The sequence below is a fragment of the Alligator sinensis genome, unplaced genomic scaffold (assembly GCF_000455745.1).
Source record: "Alligator sinensis unplaced genomic scaffold, ASM45574v1 scaffold267_1, whole genome shotgun sequence".
NCBI classification, from domain to species: domain Eukaryota; kingdom Metazoa; phylum Chordata; order Crocodylia; family Alligatoridae; genus Alligator; species Alligator sinensis.
This window is the reverse complement of record NW_005842100.1, coordinates 814,372-826,173: the sequence shown is the minus strand read 5'-3', so window position 1 is coordinate 826,173 and position 11,802 is coordinate 814,372. Positions and strand designations below refer to the sequence as shown.

The window sequence follows — 11,802 nt, the reverse complement described above, 5'->3', positions numbered from 1 at the left end:
CTGCTGAACTTTCTTCATTATTTCATTTTAGGATCCAGAAGCACTAGCTCAGTTAATGAGGTCCATGCCACTAACAAATGATGGAAAATTCATGCTATTGAATGACCAAGCAGAAGAAGATGGAACTGTATGTGAAGAGAGGGGGGAGGAGTCAGAAGCATAAACCCTTCACTCCTCATATGCTGGCTAAAAAGTGCAGGGGGCGGCAGAAGGAGTTGGGTTGGGTTTTTTTGCAAGAACCTCTTGTTTTACAATGTCTGTACGTGTGTGGCTGTTTCTCCAGCCCAGGAGAGAGTGTGTGGTGTTATTTCAGTGGAGAGAGAGAGAGAGAGAGACAGAGAGAGAGAGAGAGAGAGAGAGAGAATGTGTCAGTATTAGCTCCCTGATGCTGGAGGTTAGGTGGGAAATCCTGACTATCAGTAGCCAAGGGTTAATGTCACATTACTTCAGATTTTTGGTCAAATGTTGAGGTACTGAGAATCCTGTCTTTACAGATTTCAGTAGCAATTGTGAACACAGCCTTTGGGGGAGGGGATGGTGAAAAATGTCAGGTTTCTCTGAAGTGTCCTGTCTTGATCATCAGTAATTTCCATAGTTTGCATGATGTGCATCTGAACTGAAGGTTAAAGAAATGCACTATTACTATATTTTCAAATGAAGTTATTTTTTAGTTTCTAGTGTACTTAAGTGTAACAAGAATGATCTTTTCTGCTAGTCTATTTACAAAACAAATTTCATAAACACTAAATTTTTCCTATTAATATAATCTATTTTTGTATTGCACCTAGAGCAAGCTTACAACAATCTAAGTGCCTATTCACCTTTGTGGGGACCCATCTTATACATACTGTAATTAAGTAATGACTATAATGGTACTCGTGGATTTATTAGTTTAAGTATCATAAATATACAAAACATCATCCAGACATAGTCACAGAATTTACTTGTTTGTTTGAGGTTTTTTTGTGTGTCTGTGTGTCTTTCTAAAGAAGTCACCAAAATTAACGGTCATATAGAGTCATGTAAGTTTGTATGCTTAACTTTATTAGAGCGTTTTAAGTCCGACAGATTACAGTCGTCTTTAATTAAAAAAACCCGCAGTAATAAAATGCTAGATTGCAAATTTCTGACAGTGATTTTTTTTTAAACTGTTTAGTGCTTGAAATCAGACCCTTTTTATTTTGATTAAGTCCAGTATCTTTCTCTGCTTTAATCTGAAACAATGTTGTTGCATAAAACTTGCTGGCATGGTTTGGCCATTTTGTGTTGCAGTCAAGCAGCTAAATGACCTGTTATATTGCTGCAGACAGTAGATAGGGAAAATATTTTAGTGACATCTCCTATATCTGTCCTAGCAAAAAACACTCATTCTTTATTGGTTCATCTGTTCTCTGTATCCAAGACAGTGGTTCTCTGCCTTTTTAGGCTCAAGGCACCCCTTGAAAAATGCCAGCTCTAGGTCTTCACTTATGCTTTTGACTGATGGGAAACGATAGAGAAAATGTTCTGCTGCAAAGAGCTCAGACCACGTACGGTTCCAGAATGTTTTTGGAACTTACAGATTTCTGTTTGAAATCTCTGGGTTTAGTTTGTGAATCATGTAGGTGTTTGCACACCTAACAGTGCTAATACTGAGCAGCACCCCATGACACCCTTAGAAGCTCTCATCACACCGCAGGGTTCCACAGCACCCTAGCTGACAATTTCTGATCTAAAAGCAATTTTAAGAACTTGTCCTCTGTTCCAACAAACTGAATTCAATCTGGACCTCTCCCCAAGTACTTACTAGTAAGCTAGTTTTTTTGTTACTAGAACATTTACAGTAGACTAGAATACGAGAAGAAGGCTGATCCCATGTAGTATTTTTGCAAGTGACCAGTTTGCATGCATTCTGTTCTCTTCAAATCTCTTGCTGAATTACTTGTGAGCACTGAAAATTAGAAATATTTGTCCACTTTACTACTGACACACACAAGTACTGCTTTGTCAAGAAAACACAATGGTATCATTTATATTAAAAGAAACTGATACGACAAAGGACACCTGTCAAAGACAGAACAAAGAATGAGATTCTCAAAATTACATTTATTAACATTGTTTTATGTACATAGCATACTCTACTCACAGAACCAAAAAGAGAGACTGAGGTAACAAAATACCCTTTTTGAGTTAGATAACATACATGTTACATTTGGTCCTTCATACCTGAGAATTTGAAAACAGCTGTCATTGATGGATATTAGATGGAAAGGTCAAATTTACCTCTAAATTACAGAATGCAGCAGGACCTCAGGAATCTGCACTCCAGCAAAGCATCGGTTCACATGTACACAAGAAGTGCATTAGTGGCTTTGCTCTCACTGAAGCATAGACCAGTCAACTACTGTCAGGTCCACTGCAGCTGGGACTCTCACCACAGGCCAATGGAGAGTTACCACGTAACCAGGATCCTTGCATTCATTAAGGTCTTGATACCAGACAAGGCAGCTACTGTGTTCAGCATCTTCCCTAGTGCTGTTGCTATGGGAGGGGGGAAAAGGGCCTGAACATCTGGGTTCTTATGGCTACTGGCCTGAAAGTGCAATCAGTAAGAAGGGGGCCATGGGCTGCAAAAGTGCTACTGCTACCAATTCTGCTTCCTGTCACATTCAGCACAGCCACAGCAGCAAACAAAAGATGGCAGCAGCTGCTGCTTTCTCACATAGACAGGCCTACCTGCATGACACGGTCTCCAGTCCATGGCTAGAAGGAAGCTAGGAGCTAACAACCTGGTCTATGGCTCCTCAGCAAATGGAAGCCTGCTTCACCTTTCCTCACTGCCTAGAGTTTGAATCAAGTAACAGCAGTTGTTACTTTTCTAAAACTTCCCTCTCCAGACCAGCAGATGAGATTTTGTTCTCTCACACTCACAGCAAGGCTTCAGGAAGCTAGTGCCAGCAGCACAGCAGGGAGCTTCATCTGGTTCCAGGCCTTATGGAAATGCAAGGATTGAAATAGCACGAGCAGATGAGGGAGTGACACCAGCCATGCTGGTACTGGAGTAGCCTCATGACTCTGTACGATGGCTCCTCCATTAGTAAATTTCTATAGCATAGTAAGATGTTCCAGATTAACTGCAATCATATATTAGAAAGAAGAGCTATATTATCATTATACATATGTATATATTCACACATACAGTACACATCCATGTACTCTAAACAGGGTTCTACAAGTAGCCTCCTTTCTGTAGAATTTCTGTCATCAGAACCATGTTAATTGCTTAGTACTGAACAGATCAGGAAGATGGATACATTACCTAAGGTAAGCTGTGAAGTATTAAGGACAACATTCTTCCAAAAATTAAAAAAAAATAAAAAAAAATAATAATACAAAAAAAAAAAAAATCACAGGTCAAGAGAGAGAATGCAATTGCTGTTTAGAATAGGTTATGACCTAATAGTACATTTCTGTAAAGTCAGATCTATGGGGAAAGTGATTGATGCCCTAGCCAGAGATTAGGAAGGAAGAAATGAAGATAGGCCAGGCCAGGAACATACTGACTATTTGAAAATGGATTCTGAAAAGGGGCGTATGCCTATGAAAACATACAAGCAGGAAAGTTAGCAGCAATAGGAGCACTGCTAAAAATGATGTTTCCCTCTGGCCTAATTAGCTCAAAAGAATTAAAATTTACAAAGTAAATAGTCATATCAGAATAAAAACAAATTAAAAAAAATTCAAAAACATAAATTAGGTTATGCAGCATTCCTTAGGGCCAACTCTGCAGTTACACCGAAATGCAAATAAAGGGCTTAATGAGTCCAGCTGATTAAACAGTTCATGATGCTTCTAGGTCAGGTTTTCAGATTTCATGAAAGAATTCTGTGCCAGTCTGGTCCCTTCACTTGCGGCAAGGCATTAGTCCTAGACTTCTGTATATGGTGATGACAGTGGCAGAGAAGGGCAAATCAGAGGACTGTCACACATGACATTACTACCTTATATAATTTGTGACCAGGTTTTGGAGCAATTGGAATCACTTCTAAAAACAGTACCTTGCTCTATAATGAAGAGATGTGGAGGCTCACAAAAATGGTCCAAAAATATTGTGCAAGACAAACAATTCGCAAATTGGTTACACTGACTGCACTGTTTGTTTTAGTGAGCAAGGCATTGTTCTCACGTTCCAAGTGATTAAAACAACCATGCTTTTCCAGTTTTTGTTTGTTTGTTTTGAGTTAAATCCAGCTATCTACTTAAGTCAGGAATCTGGATATTTGCTGTCTAACCCTTGCACAGTCTAAAAACCTTGTAGTAAGTACATGTTTAAGTTATACAGAGCTCTCACAGTGTTCAGCAGCTTTTAAAGCCTGCAGTGCAATTATCATTAATTAGAAAGCATTTAAGATAATGTTTGAACATGAAGGGTTTAACATATATATACAGGCAAGAAGATACAGGCTTGAGGCTGAAAACTGTGCTTAGGCACTACAGTATTTGTGAAATGTAAGATCACTTTAATAGTCAGACACCTGTCACACAGTGCCTGGTCATAAAAGGAAGCACTGACTCTGGTTCTCTCTTTAGTCTGAATTTCCTTACTCATGTGGCCATAAGTCAAGCCTTCAGTATAAATCTAAAACCAGTTTCATTATAGTTTTACTTTAACTCTTTGATATGAAAGAAGAAAAAAGAGGGACAAGTGAGCCACTGAAGGGACCTAATTTCCCTTAGCCAATTGATCAATATATTATTTAAGAGTAAAGATTTAGTGGCACACATTAATATTAATAAGGATTTCTGTATTGTGTATTAGCCTTAATATACATTCACAATGCCCACTGTTGCACACTATTATAGTGTAGTCTGTAATCGTGTGCTGGCTACAATATGGCTGGGCAGGACACCTTTCCAAATTATTTTTCAGACAACAGATACTCTTTATACATAATATCTGCCTTTACATTTTTTTCCTGGTTAAAGAGAAAAAGATGCTTTAATGCAAGCTATGGATCAATGGCCTACAATTTGTTTAAAATATGTTGTAAGTTAGAGATGCAAAAAAGCATCTGAAATTAGTAAACTAAGTTTGATCTGTACTTCTGTTTTAAGAAAACAATTGATCCTAAGTCAAGGTGTTATATACTAAGTTTCAATTCAGAGCAAAATGTTGTACATAAAATAAACCCCTGAAAATAGGGGTCTTCAAAAGAATATGAATATAAATTCAGCTCTAGCAGCACTACACACTGCTGTAGCACTGTTCCATTTTCTACAGAATTTAGCACAGCAAGTCAATCAAATCAAGAGATTTTACCCCATAAAAAAAAATTATCGGCAAAAACAAGATAACAAATAATTCTGATACATCAGACAAGTCATCCATACCAGAGATTTCATTTCACAATAGGATCTGCAGGTGTAGAACTAGACAGGTCTCCATCACTTGTTTTACTTGGTTCTTCTACAAAAAAAAAAATCAATATAAACAATGAAACTAATGGCTGCATGCATATTAATTTTTATCTAGACATAGTGTAACAAGCTTGCACTATACTATAAGTGTAAAGATTATGTTCTCAGGTTACAGATCCAGATGGAGCTTGCAGTAAGCATCCTGACCTCGCACAGACAGCTTCACTCATATCATTAATTCAAGTTAAGGGAATTATTTAAACAACCAAAACTATATGTGCTCAAGTATCTTAAAGAGTTGGGGCCTAAGATTTGAGGGAAACAGCAGTGGTATCATTTGACTTGTAACATTTCAGTCTAGCATCAGCTTTCAAGTCTTGATCACTGCAGAACTCCTGTGGCATGCGACTGCCAAGTGTACCATGACCATGCATATTTACCTTGAAATGCCTTTCAAGAGAACAGTCTACATAAACAGAACTGTTTAACTCTGAAGTTCCCATGTTGTTTGCTCTTTCTCTATTCATTAGTTCTGCTGGGTTCTCTCTGCAGTCAAGAGTTGTATCTTTTGGCATCTCTTAACTAGTGATGGTGGATGCCACGAACAGTAATGAACAGGGGTTTGATAGATCACTAGATATAACTGGTTCAGTTCTTTCCATCTACAGCACTCCTACCACTGAAAGGATATTGGGCTAAAGGAACCACTGGTATGACCCAGTATGACACTCAACGGGTGCTTGTTTTATTTAATTTACTTATGATAAAATCTGATTTGAGCAACTCCACATCATAGGCCACGTCCACATGAGCGTGGAGGTTTGTTTCCCCAGAGACAAGAAGCAGTGGCATATCCTGTGCCACTGCTATTTGTCCCTGGGGAAGACCTGTGCCACGCGCCCTCTGGCACATGGCAAGTTACCCTGGCAGAGGAGGGGAGGTTGGGGCTAACACTGTGCTGGCCCCAGCAGCCTTACTTGGGATCCTAGAGGCCTCCTAGAGCTGCAGCAGCGGCAATCCTGCCACTTGGAACCTGGCTGGCAGCCAGTGTGTGGCTCCAGCCAGCCAGGCTCTGGTTCTGGGTGGCACACACTGCACCCACATGCACCTTTTTTTTTGTGCGGGGTTTTTTTACCCCAGGATCTCCCAGGGTCATCCCTCCAACCCCCGCAAGCTGCAAGGTAACAGTGTGGAGAACAGCTCAACACGTGGTATGTGGCGCCACAGATGTGTCTGTGATGCCATATACCGCATGGCTGCGCTCATCTGGTTGCAGCCATAAAAGTTCAAACATGAGTTTAACCTGAAAAGATTAATTCCTTTTCTTACTAAAAATCTGCCTTAGTAGCCTATTTAGTTTCCTCTGGAAAAAATGGTAATTGATCAATTTGAGTCTGTCCCTGTAAATTTCTAGCCTTCCTTGGATGCTTTTGAGAAGACTTTACTAGCTATTTTAATTCCACTGTATTCCTCCATGCAAGATTAGCCATAATGATTTTCCTAATCCTTTGAACATAGCTATATGTTTACCTCAGCCTCCTTGTGTGCATTTTCTGTGGTGTCATAAAATTTATCTGCCTCCAGCTGTCCCTGGTGCTTCCCCAAACCTGAACCCACTGATCAGACAGAGGACAGCTGTGTCATGGACCCAGGGGCTGTCCCATGTTGGATCCCTATGTTCAGCTGAGCACTGGGATCCGTCATGGGTCAACCCTGACAAGCCACATATTCAAATAAATGTGACAAAATGAACGAATGACAAAGATGTTACACATCATACAAAGAATAGCCTTACGGCTTGCTTGCTTGCTATATTACAACCCCACAAATTGGATTTAACATGTGACAGGGTTACTCTTTATGGCATGATTGGCACCTTAATCGCATCCTAAATGCAATGTGCGCCAGAGCCCCAAGAGTCACTATACACTGCAAGCATATGAATGTTACTAGTATAACAGATTCATGCATTTTTGCCTACGTGTTGCCAATTTATTTGGAGTTAAAAATAATTCTTCAACCAGACAGAGAACAGCAGTTAATAGCATTCAGGCATTAATTCAAACAATACCTATTTGCCATTGCCTTCTATTTGGTAATGGCAAGAATGATACAACCTTTATTCTATTAAGGAACACTGGCTTTTTGCCTAACAAATTAGTCTTGAAATTAACCTACTCCATATGTCACCATTATTTGTCCCTAAATCACCATTATGGTTCTGACAACATTATCTGGAGTGCTAAATCAGGAGACAATAGGAAAAATGTAGTTAAACAAGGATAGGAAAGATGGCTCCCCATGTTAAGGGCTTTTAGCAATGCTTACACAGCATGGCAAGAATGTCAAGATCTTAAGAGACTCAAAATATTCACTAACCTTCTTTCTCTTTCTTTTCCTGGCTTTCTTCTGCTGCAGTTTTGTCTGCTCTGAAAAATATTCTTGCACTGCTTAGTGAGAAATGAAGCAGTTCAAACTCCTGAGTAGAAACATTTAGACAAGAAAGAGACTGTTAGTAAGGGTTACTGTTTCACCAAATTAATATCTATAATATATGTGGGTGAGATTTTCAGAGGCACCTAGGGCAGGGGTGTCAAACTCACTGGGCCTCTGTGAGCCGGACCCAGACTGTGGGGCTTGTCATGGGTTAGATCAGGGGTCGGCAACCCCCAGCACATGTGCCAAACATGGCACACAGGGCCATTTTGCTTAGCAGGCCACCACCAGTCTGAGCTCTAGGCAGCTGCTGCCAGCCATAGAGCCAAGGCTGCTCCCAGCAGACAGCTGGGAGGCTGCAAGCCCTGCTGCAAGCCTGGGCTCCTGGCTGCCAGCAGCTACCCAGAGCTTGCGCTGGCTGCAGCCGAGAGGCTGCAAACAGCTGCTCCGGGCTCTGGAGCCCCAGCATCAGCTCCATACTGCTGGCAGGTGCACACGCGCCTTGGAGTGGATGGTGGGGATAGGGCCTGAGGCACTGCAGCCCTCCCCCACTGTCCACTCCGAGGTGCGTGTGCGGTCGCCGCCACCATGGAGCTGATGCCGGGGCTCTGGAGCCCGGCGCAGCTGTTTGCAGCCTGCCCACTGCCTGCTGCAGCTGCCCAGAGCCCAGGCTGGCTACAAACAGCTGGGATGGGCTCTGGACCCCTGTCATCAGCTCTGTGCTGGCAGCAACTGCACATGCGCCTCAGAGTAGATAGCAGGGGAGACGCCATGGTTGTGCTGCCTCAGGCCCCTGCCCCGCCATCCACTCTGAGGTGTGCACACACCAGCCGGTATGGAGCAGATGCCAGGGCTCCAGAGCAAGGGTGGCACCAGCTGCCTCCCAGTGGTGGGGCTGGGCCAGGAGGCTCCACTCCTCCCAGCACTGCCACTGCCGCCCGCCTGCCCCACACAGCTGAGTCCACCTGACTCCCACAAGCCCAGCCCCAGCACCTCCACCAGGATGAGGCTGACACTGCCCCTGCCAGGAACACCGCACCTTTGCAGGCTTAGCTTATGCTTAACAAAAAAGGAATACACAACAACAAAGGTAGCATATGAAGTCTGATTTATTGTCACCAGATTTAAATTTTTAGAAAATCTGGTATTTACTGTAAAAAATAAATAAAAAGGCAACTTTTATGATTATTGACTATATGAATATGCAGCACATCCTGCCATGTACCCCCTGCCCTGGTTTTGTCTGTCTGGCATGCTGACACTGGCACCTTACTAGGTAGACATTCTGGCTTTTTTGGCACTCTGGCCAAAAACATTGCCTACCCCTGGGTTAGATGATCTGTCGGCGGCAGCGTTAATCCCCATGGCTTTTCAAGTCACTGTTTCAACCCCCTTTCCCCTTTTAATTTCAAGGTGCGGACTAAAAACAGATTTTGGCAGTGGTGAGTAAGGGGGAATTTCAAGGGGAAGTAGCAAGCAGCATTAACTTCCTGGCTTGTTGAACTGTGCTGAAACAACAGAGGTGATTCAAGTCACTGCCACAGGGGCTCTGGCAGGCATGTAAACAAGCCCCACTGGCCAAATCTGGCCCACAGAGTCGTCTTCCAATAGAATGAGTGAGGACAAGAAATAGAACTAGTTTAAACATGACCTTGATAACCTTATAAGCAGGACTGTTATGACATGGCTGCTTACAACAGCAGGGGACTGGACTTGATGATCCAGGAAGATTCCCCACAGTCTTAAGTCTCGACAGCCATCTACTAAATACATAATACCATACCTTTGATCTCTAAGATCACAGAGAAAGTCATGTGACTATCTAAGCACACCTATTTATCCATGTAGTAAGGCAGAAAATAGAAACTGATGTGCCTTGAAGTTAAAGCTACTAGTCTAGGTTTTAGAAGGTACTCAGTAAGGGTCCTCTTTTTTCCATTTGATAGCTGAAAGGTTATTCAGGAATTGACAGAAGCATTATCCAATGGCAAATGTTGAGCTCCCATGTGTTTTCTAATCAAAAGGCACCATGCTGTTTGTGGCTACCTGTCCTTCATTTCCCTGAAGAGGTGCTCTCCCACAACTTAACCACTTATAAGACAGCCAATTTAGATTAGGCTCTGAAGGCCAAAGACTTTTTCAATACATCCTTAAGTACAATGCATGCTAGTAGCATTTATATGAAAAATACCAACTGTGACAAAAATTTCTCCAGCCTGTGGTTCTGCTCCCTCACTTAAGATTTTTTTCCTTCTCTCTTTGTCTTTTCACATGTCTGTCAATCTGGTTGCCCAGGCAGCCAACTTGCTGCCTACTTGACCTGGCTCAGGTAGGAGGCGATGGATCTAGCTGCTCCACTGCTCTAAATTTTGACCACTCGACCTAAGAGCTGGGCTTAAGCCAATATCACTCCAGTAGGTAATGCTGATGTTTTTCAAATTGATTGGTCAGCATCAAATAACACCTCTCCCTGACTAGGTCCAGGTGATGAGATCAGGAGCGCTATTTAAAAGGGTCCCTCCATGTTGCGGGGGGGCGGACATCTTCAGGTCACTGAATCAAGCTATATACCTCCAGAATCCTCTGGACGTTGCTGTGAGTAACTCATCTGAATTTTAACCAGTAACTTAGATCCAAGCGCTCCAGATGTGTACTAAAAGGGCCACTGAGCCCCTTATACTGTTTTGCTCAAAGCTGTTTCCTTTCACTATTCCACTGTATTGTATTCCTTCCTCATGCTCTCCCTCTGTAATCAATAAAGCTATCCACTATAGCAAGCCTTGCTGTACATGCTTGAGAGGGATGAGGCAAGCCTTTTCAGCTCCCTTTTGCTCAACTGGCTAAGGGAGGCTATTTGTGAATGCTTCAGGCTAAGAGAAACACCCCAAAGTACCACAGTGGGTTAAACAACCCCAAGATCTACAGGGTTTGTGTACCCCAGGTGGCACAGAGTCCTAATACAGACCCAGGCAGTGGTGACAATTACCCCAGGCTTGTGGGTGTGCTCCAGAAAGGCGGTCGGCCAAATGTAGACACCCCAGGGGAGACACTCAAAGCGGGCTTATGTTCAGGCACAGAGAGGTGGGTGGCTCAGTGCTGTAGCGCCCCCTACTGTCCCGCCACACCAGCTAGCTCACCTCCCCTACCAAGACCTTTATTTCACTCTAGGCAGCAACAAATTCTCTCTACAGACTATTGAGGGTGCTTCTATAGAAGCACCAAGCCAGGTAAATGTAGAATTCAACAGTAGTCACATTAACTAGAACTATACTGTACCTGTAAATAAACATCTAGTCGCTTGTGAGTAAGGTTCATGGTCTGTAGTAGCTTCTCATCTTGATTCGTCGATTGCACATTCTGTTGCTTAGCTACTGCTCTTATCTCCTTCACATATTTCTCTCTGACTGACTGGAACCAGTGAAGCGAGTCAAACTCCTGGTACTGATTCAACAGCTTTAGAATGTAAGCCACACCTGCAATCATTAATGAGCCATTTACCACCGTCAAAGTCCAGATACAGGTACATATGCTACATAAATCTTTAAATAACCATTAAGACATTCTTGGAACTTTTAAAGTTGTATGACCTACTTCAACAAGGTTAACAGTCAAATTATGATTAAGAACAAGCTTTGTTTTACAAAAACATCACAACCACATGTGCCCTATTATGCACAGGTGGTGTGCAGAGACACAAATCCCCACCCCCATCCCAAAGCTGGAAGGGTGAAACAGACATCACCTTTGTGCTGCTATAAAATTTATGGTGGCATAAAGGCCAAGCAAAGAAACATCCATACCCCTTGTTCCACCACAAATGCCCCAAATTTGTGGCCGTGACATAGGTGGCATGTATTTGTGCCACTATTGTGGCAAGAATCTGTTAGGTTTATGGCAAGAGAGAATGGTAGGCCTGGCACAGCCCATACTCTCCAGCTTCACCAGGCAGGCAGCCATTCAGGAGCTTCA

The 11,802-nt window shown here is 42.5% G+C and overlaps 2 protein-coding genes across 3 annotated transcripts in view; one reads left to right on the top strand and one right to left on the bottom strand.

The window, feature by feature from the left end:
- APPL2 (adaptor protein, phosphotyrosine interacting with PH domain and leucine zipper 2) overlaps positions 1–1,123 on the top strand; it is a 51,784-nt gene extending 50,661 nt beyond the window's left edge. For both annotated transcript variants that reach the window (XM_025204907.1, XM_006024262.3), the window contains exon 21: positions 32–1,123. In XM_025204907.1, coding sequence (XP_025060692.1) covers positions 32–163 — 132 coding nt within the window. In that variant the 3' untranslated portion in view covers positions 164–1,123. The remainder of the gene's footprint in view (positions 1–31) is intronic.
- A 124-nt stretch (positions 1,124–1,247) lies between these two features.
- Positions 1,248–11,802, bottom strand: part of WASHC4 (WASH complex subunit 4) — a 69,780-nt gene continuing 59,225 nt past the window's right edge. Inside the window, exons 32-34 of the mRNA XM_014520245.2 lie at positions 11,110–11,306; positions 7,777–7,876; positions 1,248–5,446 (exon numbers count right to left, since the gene is read on the bottom strand). Of these exons, the coding sequence (XP_014375731.1) occupies positions 5,379–5,446; positions 7,777–7,876; positions 11,110–11,306 (365 nt within the window). The 3' untranslated portion in view covers positions 1,248–5,378. The remainder of the gene's footprint in view (positions 5,447–7,776; positions 7,877–11,109; positions 11,307–11,802) is intronic.